Source organism: Monodon monoceros, unplaced genomic scaffold, assembly GCF_005190385.1.
Source record: "Monodon monoceros isolate NGI ecotype Baffin Bay Population unplaced genomic scaffold, NGI_Narwhal_1 Super_Scaffold_22, whole genome shotgun sequence".
Lineage (NCBI taxonomy): Eukaryota > Metazoa > Chordata > Mammalia > Artiodactyla > Monodontidae > Monodon > Monodon monoceros.
In genome coordinates this window covers 87132227-87158700 of record NW_021703779.1, presented here as the reverse complement: position 1 = coordinate 87158700, position 26474 = coordinate 87132227, and the positions used below count along the sequence as shown (strand labels likewise).

The following is a 26474-nucleotide window of genomic DNA, read 5'->3' as shown; positions in this document are numbered from 1 at the left end:
TCTTGTAGATAGCATGTTACTAGACTTTACAACTCTGCCTTTTATTGGATAGTTTAATCTATTCACACTTTCTGTTAATACTGATACAGTTGGATTTACTTCTGCCATTTTACTTTTTGTTTTCTATGTCTCATATATTTTTTGTTCCTCTATTCTTTTGCATTAAATGAATATTTTCTAATGTTGCATTCTAATTTCATTAATGTTTTTGCTATATTTTTAGTTACCATATACATATTAACTTACCAGAGTCAGCTTCAGGTTTATAACTAACTTAATTCTAATGAGATACAGAAAAATTACTCCTGTGTAACTCTATTCCCTTTCCCCCTTTCTGTGATCTTATTGTTATAGTGGGTTGGCCAAAAAGTTTGTTTGGGTCTTTCCATAAGATGTTATGGAAAGACCCGAACAAAACTTTTGGCCAACCCAATATATATATATGACACCCATACATCTTCAAACCCAACAATACACTGTTATAATTATTACTTTATGTAACTTCGGAGAGAAGAAAGGAAAGCTAGTATATGTTCATAGCGTTTGTTATATTAACCTTCTAATGTATCATTTTGTTCCCAGTGAATTTAAGGTTCTTTCTTCATCACGAAGAATTCAGAGATGAAGCAGAGAGGTTAAGAAAGTAAAGTGAGGGCTTCCCTGATGGCGCAGTGGTTGAGAGTCCGCCTGCCGATGCGGGGGACGTGGGTTCATGCCCCGGTCCGGGGGGATCCCACATGCCGCGGAGTGGCTGGGCCCGTGAGCCATGGCCACTGAGCCCGTACGGAGCCTGTGCTCCGCAGCGGGAGAGGTCACAACAGTGAGGGGCCCGTGTACCGCAAGAAAAAAAAAAAAGAAAGTAAAGTGAGAGTTTATTTAAGCAAGGATAGGCCCTCATAGGGAGAGTGGGCAGACAGGTGAGGAGCTGCTGCCCTGGATTTCTTTGGCAAGCCAGTTATGAGGGGCATACAAATGAAGGGGTGGAATATTCACTGGAGAAGGAGGAGTTTGGAGGTTGTATTCCCTGATTTTTCATCCCAGCTCCATCTTCCCGAGGGGAGGAGGGATTATTGTACTTCTTTAGCTTAGATCAGGAGCATCATGGCGTCGGTGCATGATGGGTACTCCTTAACTGTAAGGCTAATTTTATTGTAATGAGAGCATAATGAGAAACAGGTTACATTCTGATGTAGGAGATTCCCTTCTTTCCTCACCTTTCTTTGTCTGCTACCCGAACACTTATCACCTGAAATGTGTGGTTTCCTGTCAGTCTGGAGGTTCCTGCTTTCCTTTGTCTGCCTATGGACCCCCACTGTTTACAAGGTGCATGATTTCCTGCCACCTGGCCCCTGCCCCCATTTCTCTGCTCATACCTAGCTACTTGCCTGCTGTAATAATTTCTGGATCTCTTCACTTGGCTCCTCTGGATTCGAATTACCATTGGGAGTCATTTCCTTAACCAATACAGCACTTAATAGTGTCGCACATTTCTCTGAGGCTCTGTACATTTTTCTTCAGCCTTCTTTCTCTCTGTTATTCAGATTGATTAATAGCTATCAGTTTATTTTCAAGTTCACTAATTAGTCTGCCAGTTTAAATCCACTGTTGAATTTCTCATTTCAGTCACTGTACTTTTCAATTCCTGAATTTCCATTTGTTCTTTTTTTTTTTTTTTCGTTACGCGGGCCTCTCACTGTTGTGGCCTCTCCCATTGTGGAGCACAGGCTCCAGACGTGCAGGCTCAGCGGCCATGGCTCACGGGCCCAGCCGCTCCGCAGCATGCGGGATCTTCCCGGACCGGGGCACGAACCCGTGTCCCCTGCATCGGCAGGCGGACTCTCAACCACTGCGCCACCAGGGAAGCCCTCCATTTGTTCTTTTTTTAAAAAATAATTTCTCTTTATTGGTTTCACATTGTCATCATATCTTCCTTTACCTCTTTAATCATGGTTCCTTTTAGTTCTGTGATTACATGTATAGCAGCTACTTCGAAGTCTTTGTTAAATCTGACATCTGTTCATTCTCATAGGCAATTTCTGTTGCCTGCTTTTACTCTGATATATGTCATACTTTCCTGTTTCTTTGCATGTCTCATAATTTTTTGTTGGAAACTGGACATTTTAGGTAATATATTGTAGCAACTCCCCCTCCCCATCTGGGGCTTGTTATTGTTATTTTCATGTTCCCACAGTCACCTTGGAATGACAGTGGTTTTGACAGGGCTCTCTACGTCCCTGACCATACACAGCTGTAAAACGCCACTAATTGCCTGCTGACTGCTCTCTTGTTTTCAACAAGGCCCTGAGGCATAAATTGTTCTGCAGACTGAGATTAATTCTGCCCCCAGGTCTCCTGCTAGCTCTCTCTTTCCCAGTTTCTCTCTGTTAAATGAGCTGACCTACAGTTTAGTCTGTACCTCCAATGAATCTACCAATGTCCTCTCAATTGCTTTTCACCATGTGTGGTGTTGTCTGACACCATTTCTGTTACCAAAGGCAGTGTGTTTTTCAACACCAACCAATTTTCTGATTCTTCAACTGGGTGTCCTGCAATTCAATTCAGTTCTGACACTAACTCATCACAGGTTAAAGGCTCAGTCCTACAAGAATATCCCCACTTCATACACCAGCCACAAATGGGGCGCCCTGGCTACCTACACTTCTGCCTAGCTGACTACAAATTTGGGGGTTCCCATGACCTCCTCCTCAGTTTCAATAATTTACCGGAACAACTCACAAAACTCAGGAAAATGCTTTAGTTACTAGTATTGGTTTATTTTAAATAATACAACTCAGGAACAGCTAAATGGAAGAGAGGCATAGGGCAAGGTATTGGGGGGAAGTAGAAATGCAGGGTTTCCTTGTCCTCTTTAGGCACACCACTTTCCCAGCACATTCATGTGTTCTCCAACCCAGAAGCTCCCCAAACCCTGTCATTTAGGGTGGTTTATGGATGTTTCATTACATAGGAATGATTGATTAAATCATTGACCAACAGTGATTGAACTCAATCTCCAGCCCTTCTTCCCTCTCCAGAGGTCAGGGAAGAGGGGCAGGGTGTTGACTGAACGTTTTAGCTGTTGATTGAAAAACAATGCACAACCTAAAAGCTGAGAATTGTGTTTTATTCAGTGGCCTTATGGAGGTCTATAGCCCGGGATACAGCCTCTCAGATAGCTCTGAGGAACTGTTCCAAAGAGATAAGGGAGGAGGCAGGATATCTAGGAGTTTTTGCTGAAAAAAAACAAAAATAAACCCATGTACTCGAGCGTCAAAAAGTTATTGCTAATCACAAAAACAGACATCTCAAGTTAATGATTTTAGTGCTTTTTATATATGGGAAGATGCAAGAGTCTTGGCTCATTGAAATTTTTCCTTTGATATGAATCTTAACTACCTAGGGCCAATGTCCTGTTTTTCTTCATCCTGAATTCCCCTCAGGGTGCACTGTTGGGGGTGGCTGCAGTGGCTGATGGCTTGATAGTGGGCAACATCTTGTTTACCAGAATGGCAAGAAACTTGTTTTCTGTCCACACACCCCTCTAATAATTTATTTGGTCTTTGTGGTGGCCAGCCCCCATCCTGAAACTATCTGGGGCCCCACCATGAGTCACCTAATTAGTATAAACTCAGATGTAATTAAAAGGGGCTCATTATGAATAAAAAAAGACACTCCTATAAGTTAGAGTATCCCAAGAGTTTTAGGAGCTCTATGCCAGGAACTGGAGACAAAGACCCAATGTATATTTTTATTATACCACACAATACAACCTCCACTGTTTTCAGGAGCTCCTTTAGGCTTGATCTTCTTCACACTGTTAAACGAAGTCATTTCCTTTGGGATGAGATTTAGAGCTCTCTGTTTTACAGTCTGCTTCTCCCTCCAGGTAAAATATCTGAGCCATGCCTCTGGAGTTTGCAGTATTTATTTTATATTATTGTAACAGGGAAGAACAAAATCTGACTCCATGTTGGATCTGTTTCTTTTACTTTGACCTTAGCTTTCCATTGCTTTTGTTCTGTCTATAGCTATAGGCATACATGATGGCCTGCCTCGGGGAACCCTGCCCCTCTGCCTGAATGTTAAACTAAAGTACCTTTGTTCAGCTTACAGGGAAACAGCCTAACCCTGCCCACCTGTGAATGGCTGCAGAAAAGAACAAACTAACACATCCCCTCCCTGAGACTGGCCAAAACCAGGAAATATTTTGCAAGACTTATGGCCTTTTTACTTTACTTCCTCACCTCCTCCCCATCTCTGTTCTATAAAAGAAACTAGCATCCAAACCCCGATAAGGACACTAGTCCACCGTCTTCTTGGATACCCAGCTTTCCAAATAAAGTCATATTCGTTGCCTCAACACCTAGTCTCCCGATTTATTGGCCTGTCATGTGGCGAGCAGACCGAGCTTGGACTCAGTAACATTATCACATGGTATCTTCAAATAATATTATATGACTTTGTGGATAATGGAAGAACTTTACACCTGTGTATCCCCCTTCTGATCCTTTTTTCTATTGTTGTCTTACATTTTACTTCTACATGTGTTATAAACCCACAGTGCATTACTATATTTATTATATAATAATTTCTCTTCAACAGTGTTATTGAGTTATAATTTATATTCCATAAAATTCACCCATGTACAGTGTACAAATCAATGGTTTTTAGTATATCCATAGGGTTGGGCAACCATCACACAATCTAATTTTAGAACATTTTTCATAATCCCGAAAAGAGACCTGGTATCCATTACCAATCATACCCACCCTGCTGCCAGCCCCAAGCAACCACTAATCAAATTTCTGTCTCTATAGCCTTACTGATATGACAATATCTTATAAATTAAGTAATAAAATATGGAGTCTTTTGTGACTTCTTCACTTAGCATATTGCTTTCAAGGTTCATCCATGTTCTAGCATATATCAGTACTTCTTCCTTTTTATTGCCAAATATATTCTATTATGTGATATACCACATATTATTTATTTGGTTGATAGACATTTGGGGTTTTCTTCCACTTCTTTATTGGCTATTATAAACAATGCTGCTATGACATTTTCCCTCAGGTATATACCAAGGAATGGAATTGCTGGGTCATATGAGAAGTCTATGTTTAACATTTTGAAGTACTGCCAATCTATTTTCCAAGTTGGGTTCAACATTTTAGATTCCCACCAGTAATGTTTGAGGGCTCCAGTTTCTCATTCTCCTCACCAAAACGTGTTATTTTCCATCCTTTTCATTTTAACCATCATACTGTATATGAAGAGTTTTCTCCTTTTGGTTCTGATTTGCATTTCCCCAACAACTAATGATGTTGAGCTTCCTTTCATGTGTCTATTGGTTATCTATATGTCTTTCATAAATACCTATTTAAATCATTTGCCCATTTTTAATTGGGCTATTTGTCTTTTTATAGTTGAATTTCCAGAGTTCTTTATATATTCTGGAAATTAGTTCCTTATTGAATAAACGATTCACAAGTATTTTTTCCCACTCTGTGGGTTGTCTTTTCACTTTCTTTTCTTTCTTTCTTTCTTTATTTTGGCTGTGTTGGGTCTTCATTGCTGCGTGCGGGCTTTCTCTAGTTGCAGCAACTGGGGGCTACTCTTCATTGCAGTGTGCAGGCTTCTCATTGCGGTGGCTTCTCTTGTTGTGGAGCACAGGTTCTAGGCACGTGGGCTTCAGTAGTTGCAGCACACAGGCTCAGTAGTTGTGGTGCACAGGCTTAGTTGCTCTGCAGCATGTGGGATCTTCCTGGACAAGGAATTGAACCCATGTCTCCTGCACTGGCAGGCAGATTCCTAACCACTGTGCCACCAGTGGTATCATTTGATGCACAAAATTTTTTTATTTTGATAACTTCTAATATATCTTACCTTTTGTCACATATGCTTTCGTTGTCATATCTAAGAAAACATTGTGAAACCTAAGGTCAGGAAGATTTACTCCTATGTTTTCTTCTAAGAGTTTTTATAATTTTAGCTCTTGCATTAATACTTATAATCCATGTTGAGCTAATTTTGATGTATGGTATGATGTAGTGGTCTAAATGAAATCTTTGGCATCTGGATATCCAATTGTTCTGTCACTATTAGTTTTAAAACAACTCTTTCCCCCTTTGAATTGTCTTGTTACATTTGCCAAAAATTCATTGACCCTAAATGTGAGGGTTTACTTTTGGACTCTTAATTCTTTTCCATTGATCTATATATCTACCCTTATGGCAGTACCACCCTGTCTTTTTTAAATTTATTTTTTATTGAAGTATAGTTGAATTACAATGTTGTGTTAATTACTGCTGTACAGCACAGTGACTCAGTTATACATATATAAATATATTCTTTTTCATATTCTTTTCCGTTATGGTTTATCACAGGATACTGAATATAGTTCCCTCTGCTATACAGTAAGACCTTGTTGTTTATCCATTCTATATATACCAGTTTACATCTGCTAATCCCAAACTCCCAATCCAACGCTCTCCCACCCCCCTCCCCATTGGCAACCACCAGTCTAATCTCTATGTCCCTGATTCTATTTCTTTTTCACAGATAGGTTCATTTGTGTCATATTTTAGATTCCACATATAAGTGATATCATATGGTATTTGTCTTTCTCTTTCTGACTTACTTTGCTTAGTATGATAATCTCTAGTTGCATCCATGTTGCTGCAAATGGCATTATTTCATTCCTTTTTATGGTCGAGTAGTATTCCATTGTATATATGTGCCACATCTTCTTTATCCATTCATCTGTCAGTGGACATTTAGGTTGTTTCCATGTCTTGGCTATTGTGATTAGTGCTGCTATGAACATAGGGGTGCATGTATCTTTTTGAATTATAGTTTTGTTTCCAATGTCTTGATCTTTTACAATATCTGTAAGCATTTTTGAGATGAATAGAGCAGGTTTAGGATTTGGTAAAAAGGATTGGTGAACTTTAAATTGCTTCTAGAGTCACACTTCTGTTCTCTGAAAAACTCAATCTGTAAGACAAGTACAGTTGTTATTAATTCGTCAGAGAATTGGGTTGAAACCTGAGTGATATCAAGAGGCTAACCCACCAATCCAACTACAATACAATTTGCTTCTTTATATCAGGGAGAAGATATCCAACTAAGATGGAAATCAAAAGAGTCCTGTGTCCTAGATTTAGAGCTGTGTATCTTTGGAATGTTTTTTTTTTAATAAATAAATTTATTTATTTATTTATTTATTTATATTTTGTTTTTGGCTGCACTGGGTCTTTGCTGCTGTGCATGGGCTTTCTCTAGTTGTGGCGAGCGGGGGCTACTCTTCGTTGCGGTACGTGGGCTTCTCATTGCAGTGGCTTCTCTTGTTGTGGAGCACAGGCTCTAGGTGCATGGGCTTCAGTAGTTGTGGCACATGGGCTTAGTTGCTCCACTGCATGTGGGATCTTCCTGGACAACCAGGGCTCGAACCCACATGTCCCCTGCGTTGGCAGGAGGATTCTTTTATTTATTTATTTATTTTTGGCTGCATTGTGTCTTCGGTGCTGCACACAGACTTTCTATAGTTGCAGCGAGCAGGGGCTACTCTTTGTTGCAGTACGCAGGCTTCTCATTGTGGTGGCTTCTCTTGTTGCGAAGCATGGGCTCTAGGCATGCGGGCTTCAGTAGTTGCAGCATGCAGGCTCAGTAGTTGTTGTTTGCAGGCTCTAGAGCGCAGGCTCAGCCGTTGTGGCGCATGGGCTTAGTTGCTCTGCAGAATGTGGGATCTTCCCAGACCAGGGCTCAAACCCGTGTCCCCTACATTGGTGGGTGGAAGGGAAGTCCTGGTGTTTTAATAAATCTTTTACTAAATCTGTCTGTTTTAGTAAATCTTTCCACAAAGACTTCAGAATGTTTCATTTTGTTTTTTCCACTCTGGGTACATAGTTCCATTTTAGCTTAGGGGAGAAGGCCTAAAAATGTTCCTGTCAGGCTGTGAATATCAGCTTCCAATTTGGCAAACTTCTGACCAGAGTTCCTTTTAAAGAAAAATTTTCTCAAATATCTTGTAAGGTTTTTAGAAACAGTAAATATTCCTGGCAGTATTGAACTCTTTTTAAATTTATTTTTTCCTTATACCTTTAAGCCAAGTGTATTCCTATCTAGTTACTTCCAACCAAAATCAGTAAGCCTTTTATGGCTTAACTGTGGACACATGAAGCTTCCCCAAAGATGGTGAAAAGATATAGTTCTCCCATGGTCCAGGCCCACTTGCAAAGATAACCAAAAGAAAGAAAGACTTGGACAAGTCCCCTGAGAGCTGGCAACCGTCAGTAGGACACTAGCCATAAATAGAGTGCAACCCACATTTCTGTCTGGTCATATTCTTCGGGGCCCAAACCTGACGGTTGAGCTGCCTGTACATGTAAGCAATGACTTGTGTACCCTAACAGGAAGAAAGCCAAGCCAAGTCCTCAGTACACAAAATGAGAGACAGACAGGAAAGTAATAGTTGTTCCTGGGATGGAAAGGATTGATAACAAATGGGTACCCCAAAACCAAACTCACAGGAGTCCAAATTTAGAAAAAAGGGACACCATGAAATTTTACCTTCCTCTCTTACCTGGACACTACAGACTGAGATCCAGGAGAGCTGACTTTGGTCAGAATTCTTACCTTTCACTGGCTTCTGTCAGTTTTCCTGCGGTCCCATCTATAGGCTCCAGAGCAAGTGAGGTGTCCCAGAGGGTCCCATCTGTGTTATCAGAAATTGTAGGGGAGGAAAAATAATTTTCTCTCTACTCTTCTGAGTACTTGGCTGAGAATCCTTTTTCTTTAGGGCACCTTGTAATGGATGAGCTCATCTAGGTTAAAAGTTTCTCACTGTGGCCACTGTAATTAAAGATTATCTTTGGTAAGGTTAAACCATTTTTTCAGACAAACACAGGTTCTGGGCCCATAATTTTTATACATATAGTTAGCTGGAATCCCAGATGGAGTAGTCCCTGACTCCTTGGACTCGAATGAACCAATTTTTTCTTTTTTCCTCTTAAAACAAAATTTATTTACCTGAGGCCTCACACTGGCGCAGTCCAGTTTAAGTCAGACCAGTCCAACTGCAGACCCAGTCTGGAAAAATAAATGCTCAAGTAAAGTCAGATCCTCATGATGCAAAAGCTGTAGAGCTTGGATATCCATGAGGGACTTCTTCACGACCTCCAGACACAGAAAGAAAGCAATGAGCACAATGGGATCAGCAGGTATCTACTCTTGCTCATTTCTCCTTAGGGCCATTGGCGATCTATTTTGGATCCCACTTCTGACACCAGGACAATTAAAAGATCTGAAGAATATTAAAAATTTTAAGAGTTTATCTGAGCAAACATTGATTCAAATTGGGCTATAAACAACCAGAAGTTGTTAAAAGCACTCCACCAACAGGACCTAGGGGCAAGGATTTTATAGAGAAGACACAGAAGCAAAGCAAAAAAGTTATCTGATTTGCTATAGCTTAAGTGGTTTCATTACTTGGGAAAGCCTAGTTGGCTGCTTGTGATTAGTTCTTATTTTATTTTAATTTTTGAATTTTATTTTATTTATTTTTTTACACAGCAAGTTCTTATTAGTCATCAGTTTTATACACATCAGTGTATACATGTCAATCCCAATCGCCTAATTCATCACACCACCACCACCACCACCCCGCCGCTTCCTGCTTGGTGTCCATATGTTTGTTCTCTACATCTGTGTTCTTCTTAACCTTGAGAAACTTATAGAAACTGACTCTGCCTTAGGTTTTTATTTGCTTACATAGACTACCAAGTCATTAGAGCCACCTCAGCTTAATGGTCTTGTTTCATTACCATAACAGTATAGATGAGGAAAACTTCCCAATTGATTCTATGAAAGCAGTATCACTCTGATATCATAACAAGACTAGGTACAACAACAACAAAAATACAGACCAATATTTTTTCATGAATATAAATGCAATCCTCAATAAATTACCATCAAGTTGAATCCAGCAATATATAAAAAGGATTATACACAATGACCAAGTAGAATTTATCCCATGAATGCAAGTTTGGTATAACAAAAAATCAGTCAATATAAACAACCATATTAACATAATGAAGGCCCCAAACCACATGAGCATCTCAACAGATACAGAAAAAACATTTGACAAGAATCAGCACTTTTTCATGATAAAAATATTCAACAAACTAGGAATACAAGGAACTTCCTCAACTTGATAGAGGAAACCTACAAAAACATGCAACTGACATCATACATAAGGGTGAAACACTAAAAAATTTCCTTCTAAGAACTGAAACAAGACAAGGATGTCTTCTATTGCCATTTCTAGAGGTTGTACTAGAGGTTCTGGCCAAGGTAATTAGGCAAAAATAAATAAATAAATAGGCATCCAGATAACAAAGGAAGAAGTAAAATGATCTCAATTTGAAGATAACATAACCTTGTACATAGCAAATCCTAAGGAATCCATTATAAAACTATGAGAACTAATACATGAGTGGAACATTGTGGCAGGATACAGTATCAATATACAAAAATCAATTGTATTTCTTTATAATAGAAATTAACAATCTGAAAATGAACTGAAGAAAATGATTCCACTTATGATGACATCAAAAAGAAAAATATTTTTAGGGATATGTTTAACAAAAGAAAGTCCAGGCTTATAAATTGAAAATACAGAATGTTGTTGAAAAAAAATTAAAGAAGACCTAAATAAATGGAAATAAATCCCATGTTCATGGATTGAAAGACAGTATTGTTCTAATGGTAATATTACCTAATTGATGTCAGATTCAATGCAATCCCTATTAAAATCACATCTGGCTTTTATGTAGAAAATGACAAGGTGATTTCAAAATCAAAGGATCCAGAATAGAGAAAACAATCTTAGTATAGAAAGAATAAAATAGGATATCCTGTACTTCTTAATTTCAAAACTTACTACAAAACAACAGTAATCAAGGCAGGGTGGTACAGCAACTAGAGATTATCATACTAAGTGAAGTAAGTCAGAAAAAGAAAGACAAATACCATGTGATATCACTTATATGTGGAATCTAAAATATGACACAAATGAACCTATCTATGAAAAAGAAACAGAATCAAGGACATAGAGAATAGACTGGTGGTTGCCAAGGGGGAGGGGCGTGGGAGAGGGTTGGATTGGGAATTTGGGATTAGCAGATACAAACTGGTATATATAGAATGGATAAACAACAAGGTCTTACTGTATAGCAGAGGGAACTATATTCAGTATCCTGTGATAAACCATAATGGAAAAGAATATGAAAAAGAATGTATATATATGTATAACTGAGTCACTGCTGTACAGCAGTCATTAACACATTGTAACTCAACTATACTTCAATACAAAATAAATTTTAAAAGTTTAGTTATAGAATTTCTATTTCATGATTTTTATAATTTCCAGTTACCTGCTGAAATTTTCAATCATGTCTTTTATCTCCTATTTAATAAGAAAAATTATTATTATTATTATTTAATTTTTTTGTTTGGCTGTTCCGCAGAGCATGTGGGATCTTAGTTCCCCAACCAGGGATGGAACCTGCACCCCCTGCAGTGGAAGTGTTGAGTGTTAACCTCTGGACTGCCAGGGAAGTCCCAGAAAATTTATTTTTAAATTGAGTCTTATAATTCCAGTGTCTGGAACTCCTATAGATCTGTATTTGTTGTGTGTTGTTTCTGCTGAGTTTTTTTTTTCATGTTATTTGGGCTCATTTTGTACCTGTCTACCTTTTACTGTGTAGACAGACTGTTGATCAAATTGACTGTAGACTTAGGATTATGTAAACTTGTTGCAGAGAAAATTTACTCTTGTTTATGCCAGGTGCCTGTAATCATGGAATTCAGAATCCCCTGAATCTTAATATAGGAATTTGGATAATTAAAAGTTGAGCTGTTGAGCTGTTGATCCAGTTAAAAAAAAAAAAAAAAGGATTCTCTCAGAAATATAGAAACTAGCCCAAAAGTTTTTCAAGTTCATGTGGTCTAGGATAATCTTTGGTAAATAAAAGCTAGTTTAACTTTGTTGGTTTAATTAAAACAGGCATGTCTTCAGAGTTATCAGCCTTAAATATAATGCAGACATACAGCTTTTATTCTAGCCAGGTTTACTAAAAGTCATGTTATTTCTGTTACAGGATTTGTTAGCAAGAAAAATAACTTAAGTTGATGGTTAGCTGTTTAATGCCTCATGAAATTTTCATGAGTAACCTAAACAGATGAATTACATAGCTGTAATTAAAAGTTTATATGTGAATTTTTCAACAGTAATTATATTTTATGGTATGTCTACTTAAAAATAGTTTCAAAAATCTTTTTGATAACTTGAAACCTTTAAGTTACACTAACTAATGATGGATATGCATTGAATATCTAGATCATTTTCAAATAAAATAAAATACTGAAACTACTGAGCATAGGTTTATCTACTTTGGCATCTTTTTATAAAGGAACTGAAGATATTTCTATCTATCAGCAAACATGTGTTGTGCCATACTGGAAATTTTACTATCAGGAAGGATATACTTTTAGAAATTATGAAATATATTTTTAACTTTACTGATCTGTAGAATGGTTGTGTAACAGGCAGTCCACAATTGCTTACTTTTTAGTTTCACTAGAAATTAAGGTTTCTAAGGGTTAAGAAAGCTAATCAATATATGTAATTAAAAATACTAGAAATAATAAGGGTGAAAGGAAACAACTGTGTATGAAAAGTAGGTAAGGAAAATAGGATGTGTGTTTTGGATAAGAAGAGGTATGAAAGACATGTTTTTGTTAAGGGAAAAAGAGTAATTTTGTTCTAAAGTAGAATTACTGGGTGTTCCAGAATGAGAAAGAGGAAAATACAGGGAAGAAAACCTGAGTGGGTAGAACGTTTGAGGAAAAGGAATCTTGGGAAAGGAATTTTATGTGTGGTCAAGCTGTCTAAGATTAGAATGAATTTATTTGTAAATTTTTAAAGAATGAGCCTTAATATCAAAAGTACACTTGTGCAGGGACTTCCCTGGAGGTCCAGTGGTTAAGACTCCGCACTTTCACTGCAGGGGGCACAGGTTCGATGCCTGGTTGGGGAATTAAGATCGCACATGCCACGCAGCGCAGCCAAAAAAGAAAAAAAAAAAAAGGACACTGGTGCAAAATTAGAGTTTGGTTTTCTCTCTGTTAAAAAGAAAAAGTGTTTGGACTATTGGTCTTCTCTTGATAAGAGATTGTGAAATGCTTCTCTTTACCTTTTGGGTAATCTGCCTGGAAAGCAACGATTTTGTCTTACCAAAATAATTTTTTGTGTTTCATATTATCTTTATCAGGTCTTTGATTACATGGGAGAATTGAGTCTTCTCAATGTGAAAAGAGCTATATTTTTTCACAGTTTTGTAACCTTCTGTATTTACCTTAAAAATATTTTATTGTCACTTTGGTTAAATGGTTAAATAGATAATTAAGTATTGTTTCATATTGATCTGTGATACTGTTTAATCAAATGTTCAAACTTTTGGAATTTTTGACAACTTCCCAAAATCAGATTCTAAATGGAGTCTTTTTGACCTCAAGCTATTTTTGAGATTTCCCAGTGGGTACTTAGAAAATCTAAAAACAATAGTCTCTCACCTTATAAAAGAGATATTAAAACAATTAGGTTTATTTGGTATGTTAAGTTACATGGAAAACATTGTCAAATAAGTATTAAGCCATCTTAGATTATATATGTATGGTTATATGTTATTAGTATAGATATTCCAGACTTATTTGAAGTTCACAGAAATTTGTCAATACCCTCATTGCCCCGTTATTATCTTAAATTGTCATATGGCACAGATTCATGTCATATGCTAATCCAGGATTACCCTTTTTTCCCTAATTTTTTAATGATATCTTAAATTTTATTGTCCACATGTAAATGTTTTATCATTAGCATTTGCCTTTTCCCCTTTCTTAGTAGGAGAAACCTCTGGAGCCTATTAAGTAGATAGTGGCAGAAAGTTAATTTCAAAAATCTTTAAACCACTTCAGAATTAATAAGCAATAATATTTTACTCTGAACCTACAAACTATTCCATATTTTTCCTTTTTTTTTTTTTTTTTTGCAGTACGCGGGCCTCTCACGGTTGCGGCCTCTCCTGCTACGGAGCACAGGCTCCGGACGCGCAGGCCCAGCGGCTGTGGCTCACGGACCCAGCCGATCCGCGGCATGCGGGATCCTCCCAGACTGGGGCATGAACCCACGTCCCCTGCATCGGCAGGTGGACTCCCAACCACTGCACCACCAGGGAAGCCCTATTTTTCCTATTTTTAAATGAAGTTTTTATTTTTATTTTATTTTTCTGGCCACACCACATGGCTTATGGGATTTTAGTTCCCCTGACCAGGGATCAAACCTGGGCCCTTGGCAGTGAGAACGCAGAGTTCTAACCACTAGACAGCCAGGGAATTCGCTAAATGAAGTTTTTATAATTTTGGGTTTCACATTTTGTTCTGTAAGCCATTTTGAATTCATGTTTTGTATTTGGTGTGAGGTAAGGGTACTTTTTTTGTATATTGATGTCTGCTGTAGACTGAATGTTTGTGTAACCCTGAAATTCATCCAATTGGATGGTATTTGGAATTACCAAATAATTGGATGGTAATTGGCAATTAGGCCATGAAGGTGGAGCCCTCATGAATGGGATTAGTTTCATTATAAAAGAGGCCCAGAGAGCTTCCTTGCCCCTTCTGCCATGTGAAGACATCTGGTTATGAACCAGGAATCTGACCCTCACTAGACACCAGATCTGTCAGCATCCTGATCATGGGCTTCCCAGACTCCAGAACTATGAGAAATTCCAGTCTGTGGTATTTTTGTTATAGCAGCCCAAACTGACCAAGACAACGTTCAATTGTTCCAGCATCATCTCTTGAAAAGTCTCCACTGAATTCCTTTGGGTCCTTTTTAAAAAATGAATTGACCATATATATGTGGGTCTACTTTTGGACTGTGTTTTATTCCATCAATCTATATGTTTGTCCTTATGCAAATACTACATAGTCTTGATTAATGTAGATTTATAGTTAGCCCTGAAATCAGGTAGTGAGTCCTCTAACTTTGTTCCTTTGCTTTTCCATAGAACCTTTAGAATCGCAGTTTGCTGAGATTTCTATTGGGATGGCATTGAATTTATAGATCACTTTTGGAGAGAATTACCATATTAACACATTGAGTTTTCTGATCCATGAACAGTGTATCTTTTTTAACTCAGGGCTCCTGATTCAATCATAATTTATTAAGTATATGTGTCAAGTACAGTGTAAGGGATGTTAGGATGAAAAAAAAGTCTTTGGGGGCTTCCCTGGTGGCGCAGTGGTTGAGAGTCCGCCTGCCGACGCGGGGGACACGGGTTCGTGCCCCGGTCCGGGAGGATCCCACATGCCGCGGAGCGGCTGGACCCGTGAGCCATGGCCGCTGAGCCTGCACGTCCGGAGCCTGTGCTCCACAATGGGAGAGGCCACAACAGTGAGAGGCCCACATACCGCAAAAAAAAAAAAAAAAAAAGTCTTTGGAAAAAGCAACATAGTAGTGGGTTAAATAAAAATGCCTAACACTGACAGTTTTTAATATTTTTAAGAGCACTGTTACACTTCTCAGTTGGAATTGGTTTGGAATGGGAAGGGATATTTTCAGCTTGAAACTCACTTGTGTAACCCTCTCTGATTACAAGTCCTTTGATTTTGTGTAGGAAGCCAACCAGGAGACTTTTTAGAGCGAAAACTCACACTAAGAAAGGTATGTAAATTTACATGTGGCTTCCCTGAGGTACTGTGGTGTGTAGTTCAAATAATCATCCACTGTCTCGTCCACAGATTTGTCTCAGGATACAACCCCTGGTGGACCCAAAATATATGAGTCAAGAGATAAGAAACTACTGTAAGCAAATATAAAATGAACTAAAAATATTAATGACTACTTTAAGAACTATGCAATATAGTGGAGCCCAAACAGCCCTGGGGCACTACCACCAGGGTAGGTAGAACTCTGAAGTTGGAAGAGGGGGTTAACCTACATTCCTATAGGAGTCAAATAGGGGCTTTGGCCCTTTGGGAACTATAGGGAATCAGAGGGGCTTTGTCACCATGAGGACTCCATCATATCAGTAGCTGTCAGCAGAGGGTACAGGGCACAACAGGAGTGCCCAACAGATATGGTAGTATCCAGAGAAGAGTGGCAGTCTCTTCTCAGCTACTTGGACTTGTTCCTGGGCATAGATGAGACCTACTCTCAGCCCTCCCCTGAGTGTCTGACAAGGTCCAGGGTCCTACTGCTACAAAGGAGCCCACCCAACACAGGCAAGTTTTATTCCCATTTCACAGATGACAAGACTGACCTTTAGAGCACTGGATCTGTTACAACTGTCAGGTTGATTCCTCTAGCTGAGTCCCAGAGGCAATGTTTTACTTATCATTTTACATTCTGACAACAGGAATTTTAAGTGTCTTCATTGCTCTCATAAGCTCACTGAACATTTCAACTGTTTATCATGTGTTGATTTCTATTTTTTATTATGACAAACATAATCCATATCATTTAAGAAAAAGTGGAGATGAGTGAGCAAAGAAAAAAAGAATCATACATGTTGGGAGCCATAGGACGGTAGAGGACCCAGGAGGTGTAGCAGTGCCCACTGACATGGTTACAACTAGGCAAAGACAGGGGATGGGCACACCTTCAGGCGAATGGCATGGAGGTACCATCAGGCGATTGGATTCATTTTTGAGTGCAGGTGAGACCTATTTTCTGGCTACCATGCAGGAAAAAACCATTGACTCCTTTTTAGTGCAAACATTTTCAGAGTTTTCTCTGTGCACAAATGTATTGTGCAAATGTTTATATTTTTACAAAATTGGGCTGATACTATATATTCGGTTCTGAAAACTGTTTTTTCTTTATTGTTGTTTTACAGTGTACCATGAACATCTCCTCCATGCACGTGGGTGAAAATCCCCTACTGAAACACAGAGAGCACTGTAGTTGGATCAAAAGGCTGCTGGTAACGAGAGTGACACCTAAAGCAAAGAATCAGCTTAAGGTTAAAGCACATAGCCTGGCAAATGCCTGCCAGGGAAAGCAGGGTCAGCGATATTCTCATCAGAGGAGTCAGAATTGAAGGCCAAAGGCATTAAAGATATGGGATATCATGTAAGCGCCTCTGGCCCCTATCTCCGCCCCTCATTCCCCTGACACCCCGTTGGCCCCTTGGGGTGAATGGATCCTGTACATCTCTTTGCATCCAATGAAAACCACCCATTTTCTGTCTTTTCCTTAGCTCTTCCTGAGCCCTTGACATATCTGCACATTCTGTCATCATCTCCTCACTGCCCAGATGCCTTTCCTGTAAGTTGTTCTGAGAGTCCTTGGGGGAATCGTCCGTCCCCCTGTCCGTTTTTCTTTTTGCTTTCCGGGGCACATAGTCTTCAGCGGTGCGCTTTTCGGCAGCCCGCGGCTGACTCTCTGGCTTTGCCTGGGATTCCAGCTTGCCCTCACCGTGTGGTTTTCCCTCAGCTTCGGACTTGTCCTGCTTTTCTCTCTTCCTCTCATCTTCTGGTTGTCCCTGGTCTTCTGGCCGTCCCTCATTCTGGAGCTCTCCCTCGTGTTCTGACTTCCCCTCCACTTCTGGCTTTTCTTCCTCATCTGACTTTCCTTGATTTTCAGGCTTTACTTCATTTTCTGGCTTTCCTTCGCTTTCCAGCTTTCCTTCATTTTCATTGCAGAGTTTTTCCATGTTGAGATGTCCCCTCGTTTTCCTGTCCTGGAGGATGGGATGCGGTGGGGTGGGGAGAGAGAGACAAGAGGAAACAAGGGAGACTGAGGCCTTGGGGGTGGAATGCAGGTCCGGATAGTACTGGCATCTCACCCTTGTCAGCGTTCCCCTGACCTGGCCCAGCCTAGTGTGCCTTCTGGCCACCCTTTACCCCACCATTCCTCCTGCACTGAGAGCCAATCATTTCCCTGGCAGGCCCTGCCACCTTGTACCATCCTTCAGCGTGGCAGAAATTGTGTATATTATATATGGGGGGGATGGGCAGTGGGGCCCTCAAATTCTGCCCAAGCTGTGCCCTCCACACCCGGCCCCCAGCTCTGTGCCTGTCCAGTGCCTCTCCCTCCTTCCGCTGACCTGCAGGGATTCTGGAAAGGTTCCTCCTCCTTTTCTAGCCTTGCAGAGTGCTGAGAACAGACACGCAGACCTGCAGACAGGAGACAGAGAGGGGCTGCACGGTCAGTGGACTGAAGTCACTTTCCTGAATTTGGGCCCTCCTCATCCAACGTTTCCTCCCCCACCTCCCCTGCATCCAAGCCGCCATTACTTTTCAGGCCTCAGGCACCAGACCAGGATGCTTTCCAAACTATTTTGGATCTCTGGGTCTTCCTCCCGTGCAAGCAACCTGCCCCACCCCCAACCCTTTACGCTGAGGTCAATATTTCCTCCTGGGTGGAGAGTGTGAAAGGGAGTTATTTTCAGAATTTGTCTACGTTTCACTGTCGCACTGCGGGGGCGCACTCCCCCCCCCATTTCAGGCTAGAAAATGGATGGAGGGCGCAGAGGAGGGGCGTCGAAGAGGCGGCAGGGCCAGTTGAAGGGTCCTTCCTCCCCACCTGCCCACGCCACGCCCCGTGCCCCTCCTCACCCATCTCGGGACCCCTTCTCCTCTCCCCGCTGCTCCCGGATCCTAGTCCCATCCGCTTCCATCCCGACCCCGGGCCGCCAGCAGCACCCACCTTCACACTGACCTGCAGCGCCCGGGTCGGGCCTGCGCCTCCTCTGGCTCGCCTAAGCCCGCTTGCCCTTCGCTCGCCACCCGGGCAGCTCCGGAAGCTGGTTCCGCGCGGGCGACAGGACCAGACCTCGGGGCTGTGGGGGTGGGACGCGGGGGCTGCTGCCCACGTTGGCGCCCTGCCGGTCACGTGAGCGCCGCGTCACCCGAGCCCGGTTTCCCCCCGCCCCGCCCCCTCACCTACATCCCGCAGGGACCGGACAGCTGCGGACGGGCTGCGGGGTGGTGTGTGTGGAAAAGGGGGAGTTACCAACAGAGCAGGCGGGGGGAGGCTTCCTGACTGCAGGTGCTTTACCTGGTGCCTCTCAGGTCCTCGCTCAGCATCCCTCTGAGATGCCCTTTATCCCCAGTTATGACAGCTGATCGCAGAGAGGGTACCCGACTTCTCCAGGAGCGCTCCACACGGAGCCCCACAACCCGTTTTCAAGACCAGCTCCGTCTGACTCCAGAGCCCTGGTGGTGGTGCCCGCCAGGTAGCTGCGCTGCCTCCTTGAGTAGCAGCTATGTCCAGAGCCTCTGCTCTCCTCAGTCCATGTGTCCTCGCTCCCTGGCTGGTCTCTGTTCATTTCCCTCTAAACACAGATGATTTCCTAATCTACATATCCAGGTTATTCCCTCCCTTGAGTCTCAGACCCATTTTGCTTTCCCACCAGCAATATAGGAGAGTGCTTATTTCCCCACACCCTTTTCAACATAGTGTGTGACATACTTTTCACTAATATGATAGGTGAGAAGTATTATATCGATGGCATTTCTGTTTAACAACAGTTTAAATATCATTGTGAATTGTCTGTTCATGTCTTTTCCACATTTTTCTATTGGGTTGTTGGTCCTTCACACTTTTCAAGTGTTCTTTACACATTAACTATATTAGGCCTTTATCTGTTATATAAGTTGCAAATATTTACTTCCAGTTTGTTAGTTGCCTTTTGACTTTATGATGTATTTCTGCCATGCATTAAAAAAGTAGTCACATTTAATAGACTTTTCTTTTATTGCATCTAGATTTTGATTCATAGTTAAGAACTTTTTTCCTATATGAGGTGAAAGAATTCACCATGTCTTCTTTTAATACTCATAAGGTTAGCTGTATTTGTCTTGAGGTCATCTGTGGTTAAGGAATAAAGGTTAAGGAATAAACCAGTGTCAAAGTGAGTTGAATATTCAGCAGACTCAAAGCACTAGAGTAACAAAAATCAAAGCCCAAGGCTTATTAAAAGGGGAGGGGTTTCTTAGGAACTTCAAATGTTTCACTTTAAGGGTAACTGTAAACTGAAAATAAACTAGCCCTTACAAAGTTTTTTCGCTTGGCTTTGCAACATCTAGGTGGACTAGTAAAGTTTAAGTTTTGAGTATAGATTGAGGTGGTTTTAGACAGGAAGCATCCTTATAGACCTGACCAATGCAAACAAAACCTCTGGAGGAAGATTCCATCATCCTAGGCCTCAAATTATTTCAACAAACAGTTGTTTAAATACAATGCCCATACACAAAGATAAGCAGCAACACGAAGATAAAACCCGTCATAGGTAAAAAGCACCAGAGAGAATAGACAACACAAACAGATCCATTAGCTTTGAATTATTTGAGTTATCAGGTACAGACTACTAAACCACAATGCTTACTGTATTCAGATAAATAAAATCCAATCTTGAAAATTTCAACAGGGAACAAGAAATCAGAAAAAGTAGGAAAAAAAAAACCCTCCAAAACTAAAAAGTAACTAAGCTGAAATTAGAAACTCAGTGGATGCCCTTAACAGCATATTAGATGTAGCCCAAGAGAGAATTAAAGAACTAGAAATTCTATTCAGATGAAATTATCCATAAGGCTGCATGGGTAGTCAAAAAGACGGAAAATACAGACAGGAGGGTATGATAAGGTCTGATGCATGTTTAATTGGAGTTCCAGAAGGAAAAGAGAAATGGAATTGTTCAGAGGCAATCTAAAGAATTAATGGCTGAGGATTATTCAAAATTGATGAAAGACATTGATCCATAGGATCCAAGGAGTCCAACAAATCCCAAACAGCATAAATAAAAAGAAACCCACATATAGAATGCATAATAGTGAACTTACAGAGAATTCAAGACAAAGAGAAAAATCAAAAAGGTAGCCAAAAAAAAATAGAGTATGCCTCAAAAGGAACAAAAGTTAGGCTAATTACTAGCTTTGCAACAGCAATGATGAAAGCATGAATATGGTGAAATGACATCTTTAGTATCTTGAAAGAAAATCAATGCCAACCAAGAAATTAATAACCAGCAAAAATACCCTTCAAAAATGAAGGTGAAATAAAAGCTTTACAAATAAAAACAGAGAAGAGTTTCCAGCAGCAGGCATAAACCAAAGTAAGTACTGAATTCTACAGGGCATTTTTCAGATAACAGGAAAATGATCTCAGATGGAAGACTGGGGATGAAGAAAGGAATAAAAAGCAATTAAAAGGCTAAATATCTATATAAATTTAAATCAATATTATATAAAATAATATTATCTTGTTAATTTATATTGACAACATAAGAGTCAAGAGAGCTAGAGTAAAAGTATTTAAAGTTCGGGCATTATCTAGGGAGTGTGTAGAAGTATAAATTAATATTGGTCAAGACTTTAATAAGTCAAGACTGTATGTTATAATTGCCAAATAACTATTAAGGAAGAGTAAGAGTGTAAAACTTCTAAGCTAATAGAGGGGTAAAAATAAGAAAATAACCAATCCTAAAGAAGAAAAAACTAACATAAATCAGGTGGGACATAGAGACAGAACTTGGTACAATGGTTATATCCAGTATTAATATCAGTAAGTATATTAAATGTAAATGGTGTACTTGAAACAATTAAAAAACAAGATTTTCAGACAGGAAAAAACCCAACTATGTACTATTTACAAAAGACTATCTGAAATATAAAGATACATAAGGACTGAAAGTAAAAGTACAGAAAAAAAAAACATGAAAACACTAACCAAACGAAAGACATTATAGTTAAATTAATAACAAAATAGACTTTAAAGCAAAAAGCATTACAAGACATAAGGAGTGTCACCTCATGATATTTAAAATTTGCATGCATTTATTAAATTGACCTCAAAATAAATAAAAGTTGACAGAAATACAGGAGAATAAATAAATCCTCCATTTCAGTGTTAACACTCCTATCTCTCTGTGTAAATAAAGTGTTGAAAGAAAAAACACTAACTTAAAATTCTATACCCAGTGAAATAATCCTTCAAATGTGGAGGAGAAATAAAATACTTTCTCAGACAACAAAAAGTGATGGGATTCAGCATCAGCAAACCTTTCCTTCAGGAAATGTTAAAAGATTTTCTTCAGGCAGCAGAAAAATGATACAGGCCAACAACTCAGATCTACATAAAGGAAGAGCAATGGAAACACAATAAATGAAAGTAAAATGAATTTTTTTTTCTTTTTTCCCTCTCTTTTTTTTTTTTTTGTGGTACGCGGGCCTCTCACTGTTGTGGCCTCTCCCGTTGCGGAGCACAGGCTCCAGACGTGCAGGTTCAGCGGCCACGGCTCACGGGCCCAGCCGCTCCGCAGCATGTGGGATCTTCCCGGAGCAGGGCACGAACCCGTGTCCCCTGCATCGGCAGGCGGACTCTCAACCACTGCGCCACCAGGGAAGCCCTTGTCTTATTCTTAATTGATATAAAAATAACTCTTTATCTAAAGTAATAATGTATTAAGTGACTGTAGCAAATGGATGAATGAAATGAATGAACATTCTGTAATAAGGTATCTGTACTACATATAAGTGAAGCAAAAGAGTGTTATTTGAAAGTGATCTTAGTTAAAAATGTAAACTCGAGGAAAATCACTGAAAATTCTTTTAAAGGCATATAACTGATACACTAATAAGACAAGTGGAATCATGTAAAATACTCAATTAAAACTAGAGAAGGCAGGGGGGCTTCACTGGTGGTGTAATGGTTGAGAATCCGCCTACCAATTCAGGGGACACAGGTTTGAGCCCTGGTCCGGAAGATCCCACATGCTGCAGAGCAACTAAGCCCATGCGCCACAACTACTGTGCCTGACCTCTAGAGCCTGCAAGCCACAGCTATTGAAGCCCATGCACCTAGAGCCCGTGCTCCTCAACAAGAGAAGCCACCGTAATGAGAAGCCCATGCACCGCAATGAAGAGTAGCCCCGACTCACCGCAACTAGAGAAAGCCCACGTGCAGCAATGAAGACTCAATGCAGTCAAAGATAAAAATTAAAAAAAAATGTATTAAAAAAAAAACTAGAGAAGGCAGAAGAAGCCTCTGGCAACAAATAGAAAACAGTTATAAACATGGTTGATATTAAATCCAAATATATCAAGAATCATTTTAAATGTGAATGGTCTAAATACACCAATTAAAGATAGAAATTATCAGAGTGTATTAAAAAAACCCAACTATATATTGTCTACAAGAAGCCCACTTTAAATTTAAAGAGTGAGAGGTTAAAAGTAAAGCAACAGAGAAAGATCTTCACTAATCAGAAGAAACCTGGACAAAAAAAGAAAGCTGGAGTAGTTACATACATTCAGACAAAGCACAACAAGGAAAATTATCAGAAATCAGAAGAGGCACTACATAATGATAAAGGGATAAATTCTGAGAAAAACACATAATAATCCTAAACATGTATATGCACCTAACAAAAGTGTCGTAATATATGAGGCAAAAACTGATAGAACTGAAAGGAGAAACTGACAAATCCATTACTAGAGTTGAAGACTTCAATGCCACCATCCAGTAATTGACAGATTAAGCAGGCAGAATATCAATAAGGATATAGTCGAACAGTATTATCAATCAACTTGATTTAATTGACATTTATAGAACATTCCATCCAACATCAGAACATATTTATTTTCAAGCTCATATAGAACATTCACCAAGAGAGGCCTATTCTAGGTCATAAAACACACCTTAACAAATTTAAAAGAATAGAAATCATAAAAGTATGCTCTCAGTAGAATTAAACTAGAAATCAATAGCAGGATAGATGGAAAACCCAAATATTTGGAAATTAAACAACACACCTCTAAATAACACATGAATTCAAGAAGAATTCTCAAGAAAAATGTAAAAATGCTTTGAACTAAATGAAAATACAACATATCAAAATCTTTGGGATGAAGCAACAGTAGTGCTTAAAGGGAAATTTCTAGCTTAAATGCATATATGGAAAAGAAGAAGGTTCTAACATCAATAACCTACACCTTCTCTTCAGGAGACTAAAGAAAGAAGAGTAATTTAAGCCTAGAGCAAACAGGAAAAAAGAAATATTAGAGACAAAATCAAGGAAAGTGAAAACAGGAAAACAACAGAGGAAATCAACAAAACCAAAAGCTGGTTCTTTGAAAAAATAAATAAAACTGTTAAATCTCTTACCAGGGTAACCAAGAAAAAAAGAAAGAAGGCTCATATTAAAATATCAGAAGTGAAAGTGGGGTTATCACTCCTAATTCCATGGACATTATCTTCTTAATGAAGGATACTATTAACAACTCTATGCCTACAAATTTGATAACTTAGATGAAATGGACTAATTACTCAAAAGGTACAAACTACTAAAACTCACACAAGGGGAAAAAGATAACCTGAATAGTTCTGTACCTACTAAAGAAATTGAATCAATAATTAATAACCTTCCAAAGATAGAAATCACTAGGACCAAATTCTACCAAACATTTAAGGATCACCAGTAAACATTTAGAAATTACCAGTGAATTTTACCAAACATTTAAGTTAGAAATAATACCAATTCTCCACAATCCCTTCCATAAAATTGAAGTAGAGAACACTTGACTCATTCTGTGAAACCAATTATTACCCTAATTCCAAAACCAGATAAAATATACTACAAGAAAGCAAAACTAAAGACCAATATTTCTAATGAACGCAGACAGAAAATCCTCAACAAAATATTATGAAATTGAATCCAATAATGTATAAAAAGTTAGGCACCAAACAAGTGAAATTTATTCTAGGTATTCAAGGCTGACTGAACATTTGAAAATCAATCAATATAATCCACCACATATTAACAGACTAAAGAAGAAAAATCATATGATCTTTATTATTTGATGCAGAAAAAGCATTTGACAGAATCCAACACCCAATCATGATAAAAGCTCTCAAACTAGGATTAGAGGGGAACTTCCTCAACTTGATAAAGAATACAAGAAACTAACATTATACTTAGTGGTGAGAAAGTAGACACTTAACCCTAAGGTCAGGAACAGGCCAAGGGTGTCCTTTCTCATTGTTCCTATTAAACATCATACTGGAAGTCCTAGCTAGTGCAGTAAGACAAAAAAGGAAATAAAAAGTATAGATTGGAATGGAGGAAATAAAACTATATTTTCAGATGACATGATGGTCTATGTAGAAAATGCCAAAGCATTGACAAACTCCTGGCCACAAGATCGCAGGATGTAAGTTAATATATAAAAGTTACTTGCTGGGACTTCCCTGGTGGCGCAGTGGTTGAGAGTCCGCCTGCCGATGCAGGGGACACTGGTTCGTGCCCCAGTCCGGGAAGATCCCACATGCCGCAGAGCGGCTGGGCCCGTGAGCCATGGCCGCTGAACCTGCGTGTCCGGAGCCTGTGCTCCGCAACAGGAGAGGCCACAACAGTGAGAGGCCCGCGTACCACAAAAAAAAAAAAAAAAGTTACTTGCTTTCCTATATACCAGTAATGAACAATTGGAATTTGATTATTTAAAAGTGCCATTTATAATAGCATTCCCACAACACAGGATGTGACAAAAGACTCTAAGTGTATCACAAATGCATGAAACAACTTCACTGAAAGGGATGGAAAAATTAGGCACTGGCATAGGTAACTTTGGAAATGAGTGGAGTCTGTAAGACTAAAGACAAAATTTTCTCTATATATATTTTAAAATATATAAAGACACATATATATACACATACATACATATATATGGAGACAGATGCATATATACGCATGGGTTATTATATACCCATATATCTTCTTTCTCTGTCTACCGAGAGGGCCTATAAACAATGATATCCCAATAGTAACGAGTACACCTAACACCCAAATCTTGGTTTTTAATACCATTCTCCAACCAAAGGTACCAGGGCTCCTTGGAGAAATGGCTGATTCTAGGACTTGGGCAGGAAATATGCAAGGTAAGACTAGAGCATCTTGTAGTGCCAGAAAGAGTTTTTTTAAAAAAGCACACACATACACAATGATGGAAGTATGTCAAATAGATCCAAGAGCCAACTGAAAGAGCTTCCAATGGCCAAAAGTGGAACAATTTGAGCAATGAAAGTATATAAAAGAGTATTAGATTATAGTCCAAAGAATAAAATTAATGAGCCCATACTTATATAAATAAATTGAATACATTAATAAACGGGGGAGAAATCAAGTATCCTATGCAGAATTCCAAATAAATGTTGGAGATACTCCATCCTCAAGGCGGTAACTTTGGAAATGAGGTAACTTTGAAATAACACCACATTCTTTAAGTGTGGACTGTGCAGAGTGACTTTCTTCCAGAGTACAGTCTGGAAAGGGAGAAATAAAAGGGTAACTTTACCATGGAGAATCCTGACAAACACTACCTCAGCCAGGTGATCAACGTTAACATCAACAGGAATA

The 26474-nt window shown here is 39.3% G+C and overlaps 1 protein-coding gene and 1 long non-coding RNA gene across 3 annotated transcripts; one reads left to right on the top strand and one right to left on the bottom strand.

Moving 5' to 3' along the window:
• Positions 1-15515: 15515 nt before the first annotated feature.
• LOC114905734 lies at positions 15516-17170 on the top strand. The gene is made up of 3 exons (XR_003796326.1): positions 15516-15781; positions 15859-15922; positions 16956-17170. It is a non-coding gene; the product is annotated as an uncharacterized LOC114905734 (long non-coding RNA).
• LOC114905716 (transcription elongation factor A protein-like 3) lies at positions 16917-18845 on the bottom strand. 2 transcript variants are annotated; one of them, XM_029240107.1, is made up of 3 exons: positions 18770-18845; positions 18168-18237; positions 16917-17801 (listed from the first exon to the last, which is right to left on the bottom strand). In XM_029240107.1, exon 3 carries the CDS (start codon positions 17772-17774, stop codon positions 17172-17174), a length of 603 nt encoding a protein of 200 aa, XP_029095940.1. In that variant the 5' UTR covers positions 17775-17801; positions 18168-18237; positions 18770-18845; the 3' UTR covers positions 16917-17171. The 2 variants fall into 2 exon arrangements, with proteins under 2 accessions (XP_029095940.1, XP_029095939.1); XM_029240106.1 differs by lacking the exon at positions 18770-18845 and having other exon boundaries at positions 18168-18337.
• Between the last annotated feature and the right edge of the window lie 7629 nt (positions 18846-26474).

Bases quoted from the DNA above. Each gene is read 5' to 3' on its own strand.
- LOC114905716 (XM_029240107.1), bottom strand. From the start codon at position 17,774: ATGGAAAAACTCTGCAATGAAAATGAAGGAAAGCTGGAAAGCGAAGGA.